General features: G+C 39.6%; 1 protein-coding gene across 7 annotated transcripts in view; it reads left to right on the forward strand.

Annotated features, from left to right (window-relative positions):
* The window catches only part of HSPBAP1 (HSPB1 associated protein 1), a 65,423-nt gene that overhangs the window by 35,723 nt on the left and 17,557 nt on the right, over positions 1–12,143 (forward strand). For 6 of the 7 annotated variants that reach the window (XR_010919904.1, XM_067549636.1, XM_067549639.1 and 3 more), the window contains 2 exons: positions 2,201–2,337; positions 6,531–6,702. Coding sequence is in view for 6 of the 7 variants with exons in the window: in XM_067549636.1 (XP_067405737.1) it covers positions 2,201–2,337; positions 6,531–6,702 (309 nt within the window). In the remaining variant the exon portion in view is untranslated. The remainder of the gene's footprint in view (positions 1–2,200; positions 2,338–6,530; positions 6,703–12,143) is intronic. The other variant, XM_067549638.1, reaches the window with a different exon arrangement.

Below are 12,143 nucleotides of genomic sequence, written 5' to 3' on the forward strand. Positions count from 1 at the left end.
ATCCTGCAGTCCACTAGAGAGTTGGCAGGAATTGTCAAACACTACTGCACTGATGCATCACCCAAAAGTATTATTTGTAGTAATTCTCCCCTGTTCTCTTATGAATTTGATGCTAACACCTTTTTTACTTAGATTTTATTTAGATTTACCTAAGGTGACTTGAAGGAGAAAAGAAGGCTAACTACACTGTTATTTATAGTGATTAATAGGGCCATTTAGAAGTTGTTTGAAATTTTAGATTGCACTGTTTATCATTTACAGTTGTGTGGGTTAAGGTAATGATTCCATTATTCTAATCTATGAGCAGCATCTAGCATCTTACATTTTTTTGTTTCAGTTGATATTTTATTACAGCATTTGAGATATAAATCATCAGCAAGATATATGCATGAAGTTTAAATAGAAATGAGACCTTTTAAAGTGATATACGGGTACAGATTAACTTCATTATAAGTCGAAAATGAAATAAATGTAATTCACAAGTAATGTGCCATCTGTTATGGTTGGAACACCTTTTTGAGTGCATTTCTTCTTGCTGTGGCTTTTTTATTGTAAAAAAGAAGCCCATTGTGTCAAGATTTCAGTAATCCTACCAATTTCTTTTCAAATCATTGGTTAAAAAATGTTTTACCCACAATCGCTTCAAGTATTTACTATGGGTGCAGCATTTTCAAAGAGTTCTTTTAAATCTAATATTGATAGTGCACACAATCTTTCCATTTAAATTGTAACAAAATATAAAAACTATTTAGGTGTGAGATTAAAGTGTAGAGATGGCTATTACGCTTAGCTTTATCACTGAAATAGTTCTATTGGATTTTAAATTTAATGGCTGTGGAAAGCTACAGGAGCAATTTTTCCTTTCTGATGTCTTGCTGGTTTTGACAAATGTTTATATTAGGCTTTTTAAAATTTTTAAATTTTTTTTAAATTTATTTTTTTAATTATTGTCTCTAATAATAGCTCATTTATTTTTGAGGATTCCCCAATATTGAGTCATGGCAATAATAATTAGCTATGTTACTTAACATCTATTGATCTCAAAGCACTTTACAAAGGAGGTATCATTATCCGCATTTTACAGATGGGGAAACTAAGGCACATCCAACATCAAAGCCATCCAACAGGCCAGTGGCAGAACTGGGAATAGAATTTAGATCACCTAAATCTCAGTTTTAGGGCTCTATCCATTAGACAATATTGTCTGCTCCAGGATAAATATTTTCTAATAGACAAATCCTCTGCCCACCTGCTAGCCAGACTGACTAGGGTGCACTCTGATCAGGTAGTTAGGCTGGGGGTGCAGATAGGAATCCTTTGCCCCAAACCAGGGGAAACTATTCTGTAGAAGCCACCCAAGCCCATGCACTACGACACTATCTCCTTATATGCCTCTTGCACCAAAGAAAGGAGGATGGGAGGATCCAAGCAGTGGTGGATTCCTGTGCCACCCTCCTTTGCAGTTGTACTTTTGTCCTGCACCATCTCCCTTTGTAGCAGAACTGCATCAGGTCCACTGCCAAGGATGCCTCCATAGCTGCACAGGTAGGGCTAGCTCCATTATACAAGAGGAGGAGGAATTTTTAGAAATCAAGAATGGAGAATACAAAAAATTTAGCCACTGGGGTGGAAAGAGAGGAAGGGCTGAATGCTTTGGAAATTGGGGTGGAAGTAGTGACAAGATGTTTAGGAAAAAAGAGGGAGAAGTCAAAGCTGCCACATATATAACAGAACTGGTTGAAAAAGACAGTGAAAAGTTTTTATGAAAATTTTGTTCCTTTCTTATGTTGAAATTTCAAATGTTGACATTTTTCAACTAGGAATTCTGAGCCTGAGCAGATTGTAGAAGAACGGAAACAGGAGGATGATGAGGGTATAGGAAGAAAAATAAGAAGCTCAGCTTACATGTTGGACAGACATTTAGATATAGGGACAGGGCAGGCATGGAGAGGTAGATTTCTTTGTCTTCTGTGTAGACAATCAGGGTGCACGGGGTCACCCAAGGATAAGATTTAGAGGGAGAAGAGGAGCAGAGACTTCTAGATCCCAGTAGGGAGAGAAATAGGAAGAACAGCAAAAGATGAAAAGGAAAGAGTGATCAGAGAGGTAATGGGAGAAGAGAAATACAAGAGAACATGGCCACAAAAGTCAAAGGATGACAATGTCATCGCTCACATCAATAATTTTGTCTCTTTAACAGGATGTAATGTGGTCTGATTTTGGTTTCCCTGGAAGAAATGGAAAGGAAAGCACATTGTGGATTGGCTCTGCAGGAGCAAACACTCCTTGTCATTTGGATTCCTATGGCTGCAATTTAGTCCTACAAATACAAGGAAGGTAACCAGAAATACTTACATTTGTGCCAAATTTACAGAGAGAACTTTTATTATAAACCAGCCGTCAGGTATTTTAATTGTTAACTGTGCAAACATTTTAATATTCTGAAGCTCTCTCTGATCCAGGACAGCCAAGATTGTTTTTCTTTGGGAAGCAATGAAATGTTTGAGGGCTAGCCTTTAATTGGAGGTTTGGCATGTAATTTACATTTTGTTGTGTCTGAGGACTTTGTTTACTTACTTTTTAAAAAAGTCATTGTAAATTATACAGGAAACAGGTTGTACTGGGCATATTTTATACATTTAAAATAAATAAATATTTTGAAACATCACTAGTTATAAGTTGAGCAGGTTGGGGTTAGGAGGCCAGGAAGGTTTGTTTTTGTTTTTTGTAATTATAAAAAGATGAAAATAAATTACTCTAGGCAAAAGTCTCTAATAATCTGTTAAAATTAATTTAAAAGGGAAACAGAATAGTAGCAGCCAACTCTGAGGAAAGTTAAAAGAGACACTCAGTGCTTGAAATTCAGATTTGGGGCCTCTTTTTTGTTCTGTTTGCAAATTCCATGCAATGCTTTCTCTTTTTCCTAGAGTATTTGCTTGTTTCATTTAAAAAAAAAACAAACAAACTGTAAACACAACCCCAATTAGCAGCTCTCCAATAACAAAGCAGTTTGCATATACTTGTATCAGGCATTCCAGTGTACTGTCCGGGTGGGGCAAAATATCTTGCAAGTGGGATTTTAATATGATTAACAAACTACTGTGTTTTAGGAAGAAAGATAGTCTTGTGATTCAGGCATAGGACTGGGAGTCAGGAGTTCTGGGTTCTCTTCTGGTTCTCCCATAATCTTGCTGCAAGGCCTTTATCTCAGTGTCCCCATCTTTCAAATAGGATTAGTTATACTTAGTTTGCATGTGTGTTTTCACTGATGGTTGTGAAGAAATTTGAGATCCTCAGGCAGGAGGCATGATAGGCCCAATTCAACAAACACTATCGACCATAGTGCTTATTACCATGAACAGTCCCACGGATTTCAGAGGTACTACGTGCTGTCATAACCATGTAGTACATGTTTGGGGGATCAGCTGCGTCATAGAATTGTCATAGAACTGTCCTGATAGTGTATACACTTCAGAGTTACAGTCTGGAATGTTAGACAGAATTCTGCATTTGCTCTGCAGATTTGTCTGCCTTTCCAAAATTACTTCCTCTCTGTCTGGTAAAACAAAGTCCCTGGTTCTATTTGCTTGCTCCTCCGTGACAGAATAAGCATAAAACTTTCAAGTAGACTGGAAACACAGTCCTTTTCCTCTTCAGAACAATGAGAAAGTAAAGCTTTCAACTAGACTGCACGCTAAGACGGTTTGTGGATCTCTTGCCTCTTTACAGCAGAAATAAAAGGCTTTTTAACTGGCTGGCAAACAAGTCAGGCTATGTCTACACTTGCCACAAAATTTGGCGGCAATTGACAGGAGATGCGCAAGCTACATAGAGTAGCTTGAGTATCTCCCGTTGACTTCGTAACTTCTACTTACCGCGGCATCTTCAGTTCACTGCACTGATGGGAAATACCCTTCCCGTCGACACAGCGTTACTCCACCTGGCGGAGGTGGATTAGTAACGTCGATTTCCAGGTCAATTGAGCGGAAGTGGAGACCTGCTCAATTGATCTGGAGAAGTCGATCTGACGGCGGCAAATTTGCCATTGTCAGTGTAGACATAGCCTCTGTCTTTACAACCCAAAACAGGCTTACACTGAAGTTACTGGTGCTGCCTCTCCAGTAAAGCCACTGAGCTACCACTAGCCCTTTGCTGCTAACTTGCACTTCCTCTTATGTGTTTCAGACTGGCTTCTTGAGAGGCTAACAGGCTACTGCTGTATTATGGTCCTGCTCATTTAACCCTTGCCTTCCTACACAGAACCCTAGCCTGGAGCCCCAGGGCTTTCTAACCTAATCACTCTGTTATCCCTTCCCAGAGCCTTTTGGTTGCACAAAATATTTCTGTAATTGAGTTTTGGAATGTAGGTAAACTATTTATAATAAAAATTCTCTCTGGTGCCAGCAATTTACCAATAGCTTTTATTATCTGTACCAAGAAATGTCGGTAACCTGTGGTACCCCCATCTGTGCTTATCTCTCTGGTTCTGGCTACTTTTTCTATTCCCTTCTCTTCTGGTTTTATGCCACTTGGCTTTCTTCATGTCTCATTTTAAGATCTGTGACTTAGAACTGATAACCCGATTCACTAGGCAAATAAGTAAGAGCTAAGTAGCATGAAAATAGGAGGGGAGCAAGAAGTGGGGAAGCAGCCAGAATCTGGAAGTAAGAGGGGAGCAGCCCAGATTGTTCTAACCTTGCTTCAATGTGCTGCCATCTGTTTTTTTCCAGTCCACAGTGTCAGTAAATGTGTGGGTCGCTGCTGTATTGATTAGATGGCTACTCTTAAAACATTTAATAAATTCACCATTTGGGCTATTACTTTAATTATTCCAGCTCCGTTTATTTCCATCACATAATGTATTCTCCTTATAAATTTGTTATTTATGTGCCTGTTTACTTTGCCTCGTATATTATCTATTCAGCATTATGGAAAAATATATACAGAAATTACCTGGTAAGAAGGTTTACTTATATTATACATAAAACTGACACTCTAAGGTCTGGCATACTCAAATTTTTCAGTGCCGCATGTGTAATCTAAATAGATTGTAAACTCCTTGGGATATGGTCCATCTCTTCTGTTTGTTCTGCACAGCAGAGTGCATGCTGATGTAGTACCTTCACCCCTGGTCACATATAGAAATTGAACCTGGGACCTTACAGTTCAAAGCATAGCTCTCTGCTACTATAGCTAAGGTGTTAGCTCTGTTTGTAGGGAGCAGTAGTAGTAGGCTCTTATTCACTATGTGTACTAGCTACTAGAGAGGTCATGACCCTTACATAGTTTGTTATGCTGACAATGCTGAATAAATAATATAGATCTAACTGCTAATCAAGCATGCTGTGTTGGTCCTGGGATATTAGAGAGACAAGGTGGGTGAGGTAATATCTTATAAGACCAGCTTCTGTTGGTGAGAGAGACAAGCTTTTGAGCTACAGGGAGTTCTTTTACAGATCGGGGAAAGGTACTCTGGGGGCTAGTCTACACTTAAAACTTATAGCGGCACAGCTGCATCGGTACAGCTGTGCCTCTGTAAGAACACGTGTGTAGCCACGTTATGTCAATGGGCGAGAGCTCTCCCGCCAACATAAAACCACCTCAGCAAGCGGCAGTAGCTATGTCAGTGGGAGAGCGTCTCCTGCTGACATAGCACTGTCCACACAAGCGCTTATGCTGACTTAATTTAGGGCACTCAGTGGGGCGGGTTTTTTTTCACACCTCTGAGCAACAAAAGTTTTTGGCCAGCATAAGTGCTAGTGTAGACAAGACCTACAGTGTAGACTAACCCTCAGAGTATCTTTCCCAGGCCTGAAGAGCTCTATGTAGCTTGAAAGCTTGGTGCTCTCACCAATAGAAGTTGGTCCAGTAAAAGATATTACCTCTCCCACCATACTATACCATACTATGGTATATACCAACTATGGTATATGAGCACAAAGTTGTTATGGATCAGTAAATTAAATAACAATGAACTTTCTGTGATTAACAGGTGAATAAAAGAAAATGTAGAGAACAACATGTAGCAGAATATCAAAATTATACTCCCATTACTATCAACATCACAATACATACAGTGGCCTTTACTTATAGCAAGCAGAGTTATTGCAGATAGTCAATTAATTAATTAATCAAAATATATTTACCTAATGAAAATTTAATCTTCATCCATGAGATCATGGTTCATAGGACAAACATCCAGTGTTATAAATGCTCTGAGTATTTGCAGGTACTGCAAGGTGATGTAGAAGGAAGGAGAAACTAAATGGAAGAGCTACAGACTTTTTTTTAATTCCCTTTGCAAAAATAATTGTTGAGAAGCAGTAAATCTTCCTTTTAGTTAAAAATCTGTAGAATATTTTTAAACCATTTTTAGTAGAACTGCCTGTAAGAACTGCATATGTTCTTACTGTGTAGGAGACTCAAAAAGCAGGCAGATATATGTTTTACTGAAAACCTTGTGATTGCTTTTAGTCATCCATCGTAACAGGCATGTAGTTAAACAACTTCTATCTTCTCTCTCCTTTCAGGAAAAAATGGCACCTTTTCCCACCTGGTGACACCACTTTCCTTTATCCTACTAGAATCCCTTATGAGGAATCCAGCATCTTCAGCAAAGTCAACATTGTCAACCCTGATCTGAAACACTTTCCTCAGTTCAGGAAAGCCCATGCCCATGTGGTTACACTCCATCCGGGACAGGTACCATTCACACTTAGACTTTACATTATTTTGGAACTTTTAGTAAATCGTTTAGGCTGCTAAACCAGAGCTAGGAAAAGACAACTGCTCAGCTTTCCCTTTCCTTCCCCCAGCATCCTTGGGATTTAATACAATCATCTGGATAGAGTAACTTGTTTTGCTCACTGTTATTGTTTCACCTGCCGTTTAAATGAGAACCATGAAGACTTCGAGGTCTAGCTCAAAAGGCTGCCTCGCTTCATAGATGTCTTCCTGCAAGTAACTAAATAGCCTCAGTTTAAAAAAGTTGTTTTGAAACTTTCTAGAGCAGTACTCTAGCCTCTCTACCCTGAAACCAGCATGTTGTGTGAAGGGTACTTGATTAATGAGTAGGCAGAGCTAGCAAAGAAAGATGTTTATATTATGATGGTGAGGAATAACCTTCACCATGGAAACAGTTGCCCAACTTGTTGCTGTAGTAGCAGAGTATTTATAATGATGATACTTGCACATGTAGTGCACTTCATTGAAAGATTGTATAGCATTTTACAAGGGTAACCCTATTTTACGGATGGAGGAACCAAGGGACTGAGAAACTAGTCTTTGAAAATCAAGATCACACAGCCAGTCAGTTGCAGAATAGGAATAGAAGCCAGGAGTCTCAACTCCTAGTCTCTTGCTCTAAACACTATCTTCTTCCCTATATAACATGGTCTGGATTTTCATAATTGTAAGGCCAGAAGGGATCACTGTAACCATGTATCTGATCTCCTGTATTGCACAGGCCACAGAACTTCCCCCAAATAATTCCTAGAGCATATTGTTTAGAAAAACATCCAGTCTTGATTTTAAAAATCGTCAATGATGACCCACCATGACGCTTGGTAAATTGGACAAATGGTAAATTGGTAAAATTGGTAAATGGACACCATGACCCACCATGACTCTTGGTAAATTGTTTCAATAGTTAATTACTCTCACTGTTAAAAATGTATGCCTTATTTCCAGTCTGAATTTGTCTAGCTTCAACTTCCAGCCATTTACCACATTAGTTACGCATTTTCTTACATTTCGCAATGCACATTCTTATAACGTGCTCCTGAAAAATAGAGATTCTAAACCTTTTCAAAGTAACTTTTTGTGTGCATAGCATATTAATAGTTAACTGTTTAGAGTGCAAAAAACTAGATGAATGTTTTTGCCATTGCCCTCCCTACGGCAATAATGTGTGGGGGTGGGGTTGGTACTAAATTACAAATTTTTGCTTAATATCCGTAAAACTGTGTGTTTATTTAGCATAGCATTATCTACAGTGCCAAGCACTGGTATTTCAATTTATAATCTGTCTGAATGATCCAGTATGATGATGACTCTATGATATGATCTTAATTAGGCTTAAACCAATTACAAATTAATCTTTGTTAAGAATTGTTAAGCTCAGTGCGTCTCTCTCACACACACACGCACACACAAGTGAGGAAATGCCTCCATCCATTCTACAGCAGGCAATCCCATCCAGTACTCGTCAGCCACAAGGATGGTGGTTACTGGCTTGGAACCTTTATTGTTTAAGTGAGCAGGAGGGAATAACCTCAAAGGATGCCTTTGTTAATGATTGAGAAGATTCCTAAATAATACTTTGATTCTGCTGAGTCTCTCTCTTTCAGATGGGAATTAATACAATTACTTTAGAATTTGTAATCAGATTTATTCAGTGGTGATTTATAGTAATCTCCACTCCTTCTTAGAGAGTGAATAAAATATTTTGGATTAGATACTGTAACAATGCCGGATCAAAAAATAAAGACAAAACCGTATTCAGGAAAGCAACTGCATGTAGGCTGAGTGCAGCTTTGAATATCAAATAAACTTAATGTTGCTAATGCCACCTTCTGGCCAATGTGTTTAATTTAGTCAGTTTGCTGTAAGCAATTTTCTGTGCTCATTTGCAAAGTTTAACATAGTGTCTCTCAGTAATACATTGGGACTACATTATATATTGGTATAACGTGTTTTGATTATAACAGCTAAGCTCTTTAACCTCTTATCACTGGAAGAATAGGATTCTAATCCCAATTTAACTAGCTGTATAAAGACTGCATTAGTTTTTTTAAAAACTTCTGTTCAAATGTAACTTGTGGCTGTGGCCTAAATTTCTAATGAAGCGGCAGTGCAACCTCCAATTTTGCACCCACAATTAATTTTGGATGCAAGTGATAACATTGACATAACTGTTCGGAGGGCCAGCCAGGTAGCTGGAAGTCTCAAATCTAGTATTGGCAGACCTGCAAGTGACTGGACTCACCAAATTGCAAGCTCAAACAATTGCATGCAAATTTGCAAAATTTCATGGGCAAAGTTAGAGACCGTTTTTAAAAATGTGGCCCTAGACATCTACTTGATTGTTCCACAGAGGAGAATCACAAGTGCAGACCAGAGGTTGGTTGAGTGACCGCTGATGCACTCATTCACCGAACCTATGTGTTTTCACCCAAAACACTGCTGTTCTGGTGTCTTGATTCACAGATGATTTAATGTTTCCAAAAAATACAAAAAAAATTCTTTAAAAAAAAAATTAAAAAAAAAAGACAAGCCCGAGCCACATCCTGTTCTCCCTTCTCCTCTGCTTTTTCCCTGGTCTCTTTCAAGCATGATAAGAAGCTTAATTTAATGCCTGAAATACTTTAAGATGCTATATAAGTGCAGAGTATATATTGATCGTTGTTTTCCTTTGCTCCACCTCCCCTATTGTTACTGCTTCCTCCTAATTTCTCAGGCTGTGGTGGTCTTTTCATTACACCCCACATTTTAAGTGACTATAATAAAGAATCACAGAAAGAGGCACTATCTTCCAACACTGAAGAAGGAGCTTTATCAGCATAAGGAAAACTGGATAAGGAATCATTAACTGTCCTCTGTCTTCCTCTCTTCCTCTGCTTCACCTAGACATTTTCACAATTCGCCTCCTGCCTGGCTTTCTGCTAAAATTGTAAAGAAACAGTATGTGTCCTCACACCAGCCAGTTTCCACAATCAGTAATTCTGCTAAGCTCTTGGTGGCAATGACTGTCTTTGTTCTGTGTTTGTACAGCACCTAGCACAATGGGTCCATGACTGCGGCTCCTAGGTGCTATTGGAATACAAATAATATCCAAAACAACACTGTGACTTCAGGTGGGGCCAGGTCTTGAACCCTTTTCTTTGTTCTTACCCAGCCCTCATGCAGGCAAAACTCCCACTGATTTCAATGAGGGTTTTAACTGAATAACCAGCTTTTTAAACTGATTTAGAACTTCAGGAATGAGCTCTGAGTAGTAAGCAGCAAGAGCAGATAAATTCTTAATAAACAAAACTCCTGTCTCTATATAAATGCCCTTGAAATAAAGAGCAGGTCAGGAATACAAGAAACATAATATATTCACGCTCTTGTTAAAAGTCAGTAAAATGTTCAAGCTCAAAGAGTGTGTTAAAATATTTAAAGGGATTTTAATGAAAAGGTGATTTTTCTGTAAGAGTTTAAATGATTTTAGCTAAGGGAGAATTCAGAAATGTCAGATGTGGCAGAGTATACCATGTGATTAATATGAAGAAAACAACGCTTTTCGCGGAGGGGGGTGTGTGGGGATCTCTGCAGAGCAGCCTCTTTCAGTGCCTATAGTAGGCTCTTGCTAACAAAGTGGGGCATCTCTGGTTCAGTTAAACATCAGAACAATCCTATCTGCTACAGAAAAGTTGGATGAGAGGGAGAAACCAGTAGTGGATTTATGCCATTATTGATGATGAGCTGCCAGAATAGGTTGCCTCAAAACATTTTCCACCTCAGTCAGCACAATATGTGAAAAATCCCTGGTTGAATCATCCCGTCACCTTCCCCACGAAAAAATCCAACAGCTCTACTCTTCCCTGTACCCCACAAAAAGGAAATCCACTAACTATGCACTCTCCCCTCCCATTCCATCAATCCTTCCATCCTCTGGCCTACTACCTCTCGACCCACCATGCTTTCCCCACCCGGTACCTCACCCGGGCTCCTGGGGGACGTGGCTCAGCGTTCACGTCACACTCCGTCAGTACCTAGTCTGAGCCGGGGAAGCTAATGATCAAACCAGTGCACCACATGTGGTGATGAATCGTGGTCATGTGCCATCTGAGGCACATTGCGCATACACTAAGAAGGAGACCGAGGCTCCTCAAAGTAGCTCCCCTACCTAGTACCACTGCTGCAGTTGTGGTGGCAGCCCAGTTCTCCTGCAGTGCGTGACGTGTGAGTTAGCATAAAAGAGGCCAAGCTGCTGTGGATTGGGGGGCGGGGAGACTACGTGGTGTGCCACCTGCCCCCACGTGCACTTAGGGTACATTTACATTGCAATAAAAACCCACGGCACCAAACTTCAGAACCTGGGCCAATTGAGTTGGGCTGGGGCTGCAGAGCTAAAAATAGCCTTGTAGACCTCTGAGATCCACCCCCTTTGCAAGGTTTCAAAGCCCAGGCTCCAGCCTGAGCTGAATGTCTACACTGCAATGTTTAGCCCCACAGCACGAGCGCTGCAAGCCCAAGTCAGCTGTCCTGAGCCAGCCCTGGTCAGGCTGCGGGTCTTTTATTACAGAGTAGACGTATCCCTAGAAGCTCTGGTAAAGGATGCAAGAATCTTGCATCTGTCGGCGTTTCCCACGGTTGCAGCAATCGTGGGTGCACTCAGGGAGGGAGACCCTTGTAACAAGCTGAGCTGGCCTTGGAATTTTTAAATTATGTTGCAGACATTTTTTGCCACTTTCCCACCGAAGATCTTCTATGTATCACTTTCTAGGGCAATTACCCAATATCTCTTTGTGACAAGCAGTGATTACTTGGGTTTACATACTTCACTCCTCAGGAGGCTCAGCCATTTCTTTAAAAAGTGAGAATATCACCACCTTACATTTTCATTGTATTACTTTAGCAAGATTCATTCAAGTTTATCATATTCAGTGGACATTTCAACCCATTATGTGGTTCTGGCTGTACAAATCCTCGGCATCATTCCATTTACTCTATAGATGTTCTCTCTATTTCTCTACTCTAATATTTTGCCCTTTCATTTTATCTTTTCAGACTTGTACAAATATCTTAGTTTGCCTTTATCTGCAATGAGCTTTATTTGCCATCCATTAGCCGAAATATTAAAATTATCTGAGTTGCTTCGGTCTGATTGTTCACTATTTAGTTTTGTCTCTTTCTTTCCCAGCACCTGCAACCAAGTGGTTTGAGTGAAAAGCTTGCCAACAGAGAATTCTTTCTTTCTCAGCTTGAAATTATTCTGTCTGTGCTTTGCTTTTTGGTTTAACCTTTCACTAACATCCATAGATCTGTACACTAAACATTTACTCCATTCTTTCAGTTTCACGGTGGTTCACCTGCATGTTTCCCATTGATTTTTAGATGTTGTTAAATATATATGCCCCACTTTGAAGTAGCGCAAACAT

Source organism: Emydura macquarii, unplaced genomic scaffold (genome assembly GCF_026122565.2).
Source record: "Emydura macquarii macquarii isolate MOO-44397 ecotype Brisbane River unplaced genomic scaffold, CSIRO-AGI_Emac_v2 contig_1253, whole genome shotgun sequence".
NCBI classification, from domain to species: Eukaryota; Metazoa; Chordata; order Testudines; family Chelidae; genus Emydura; species Emydura macquarii.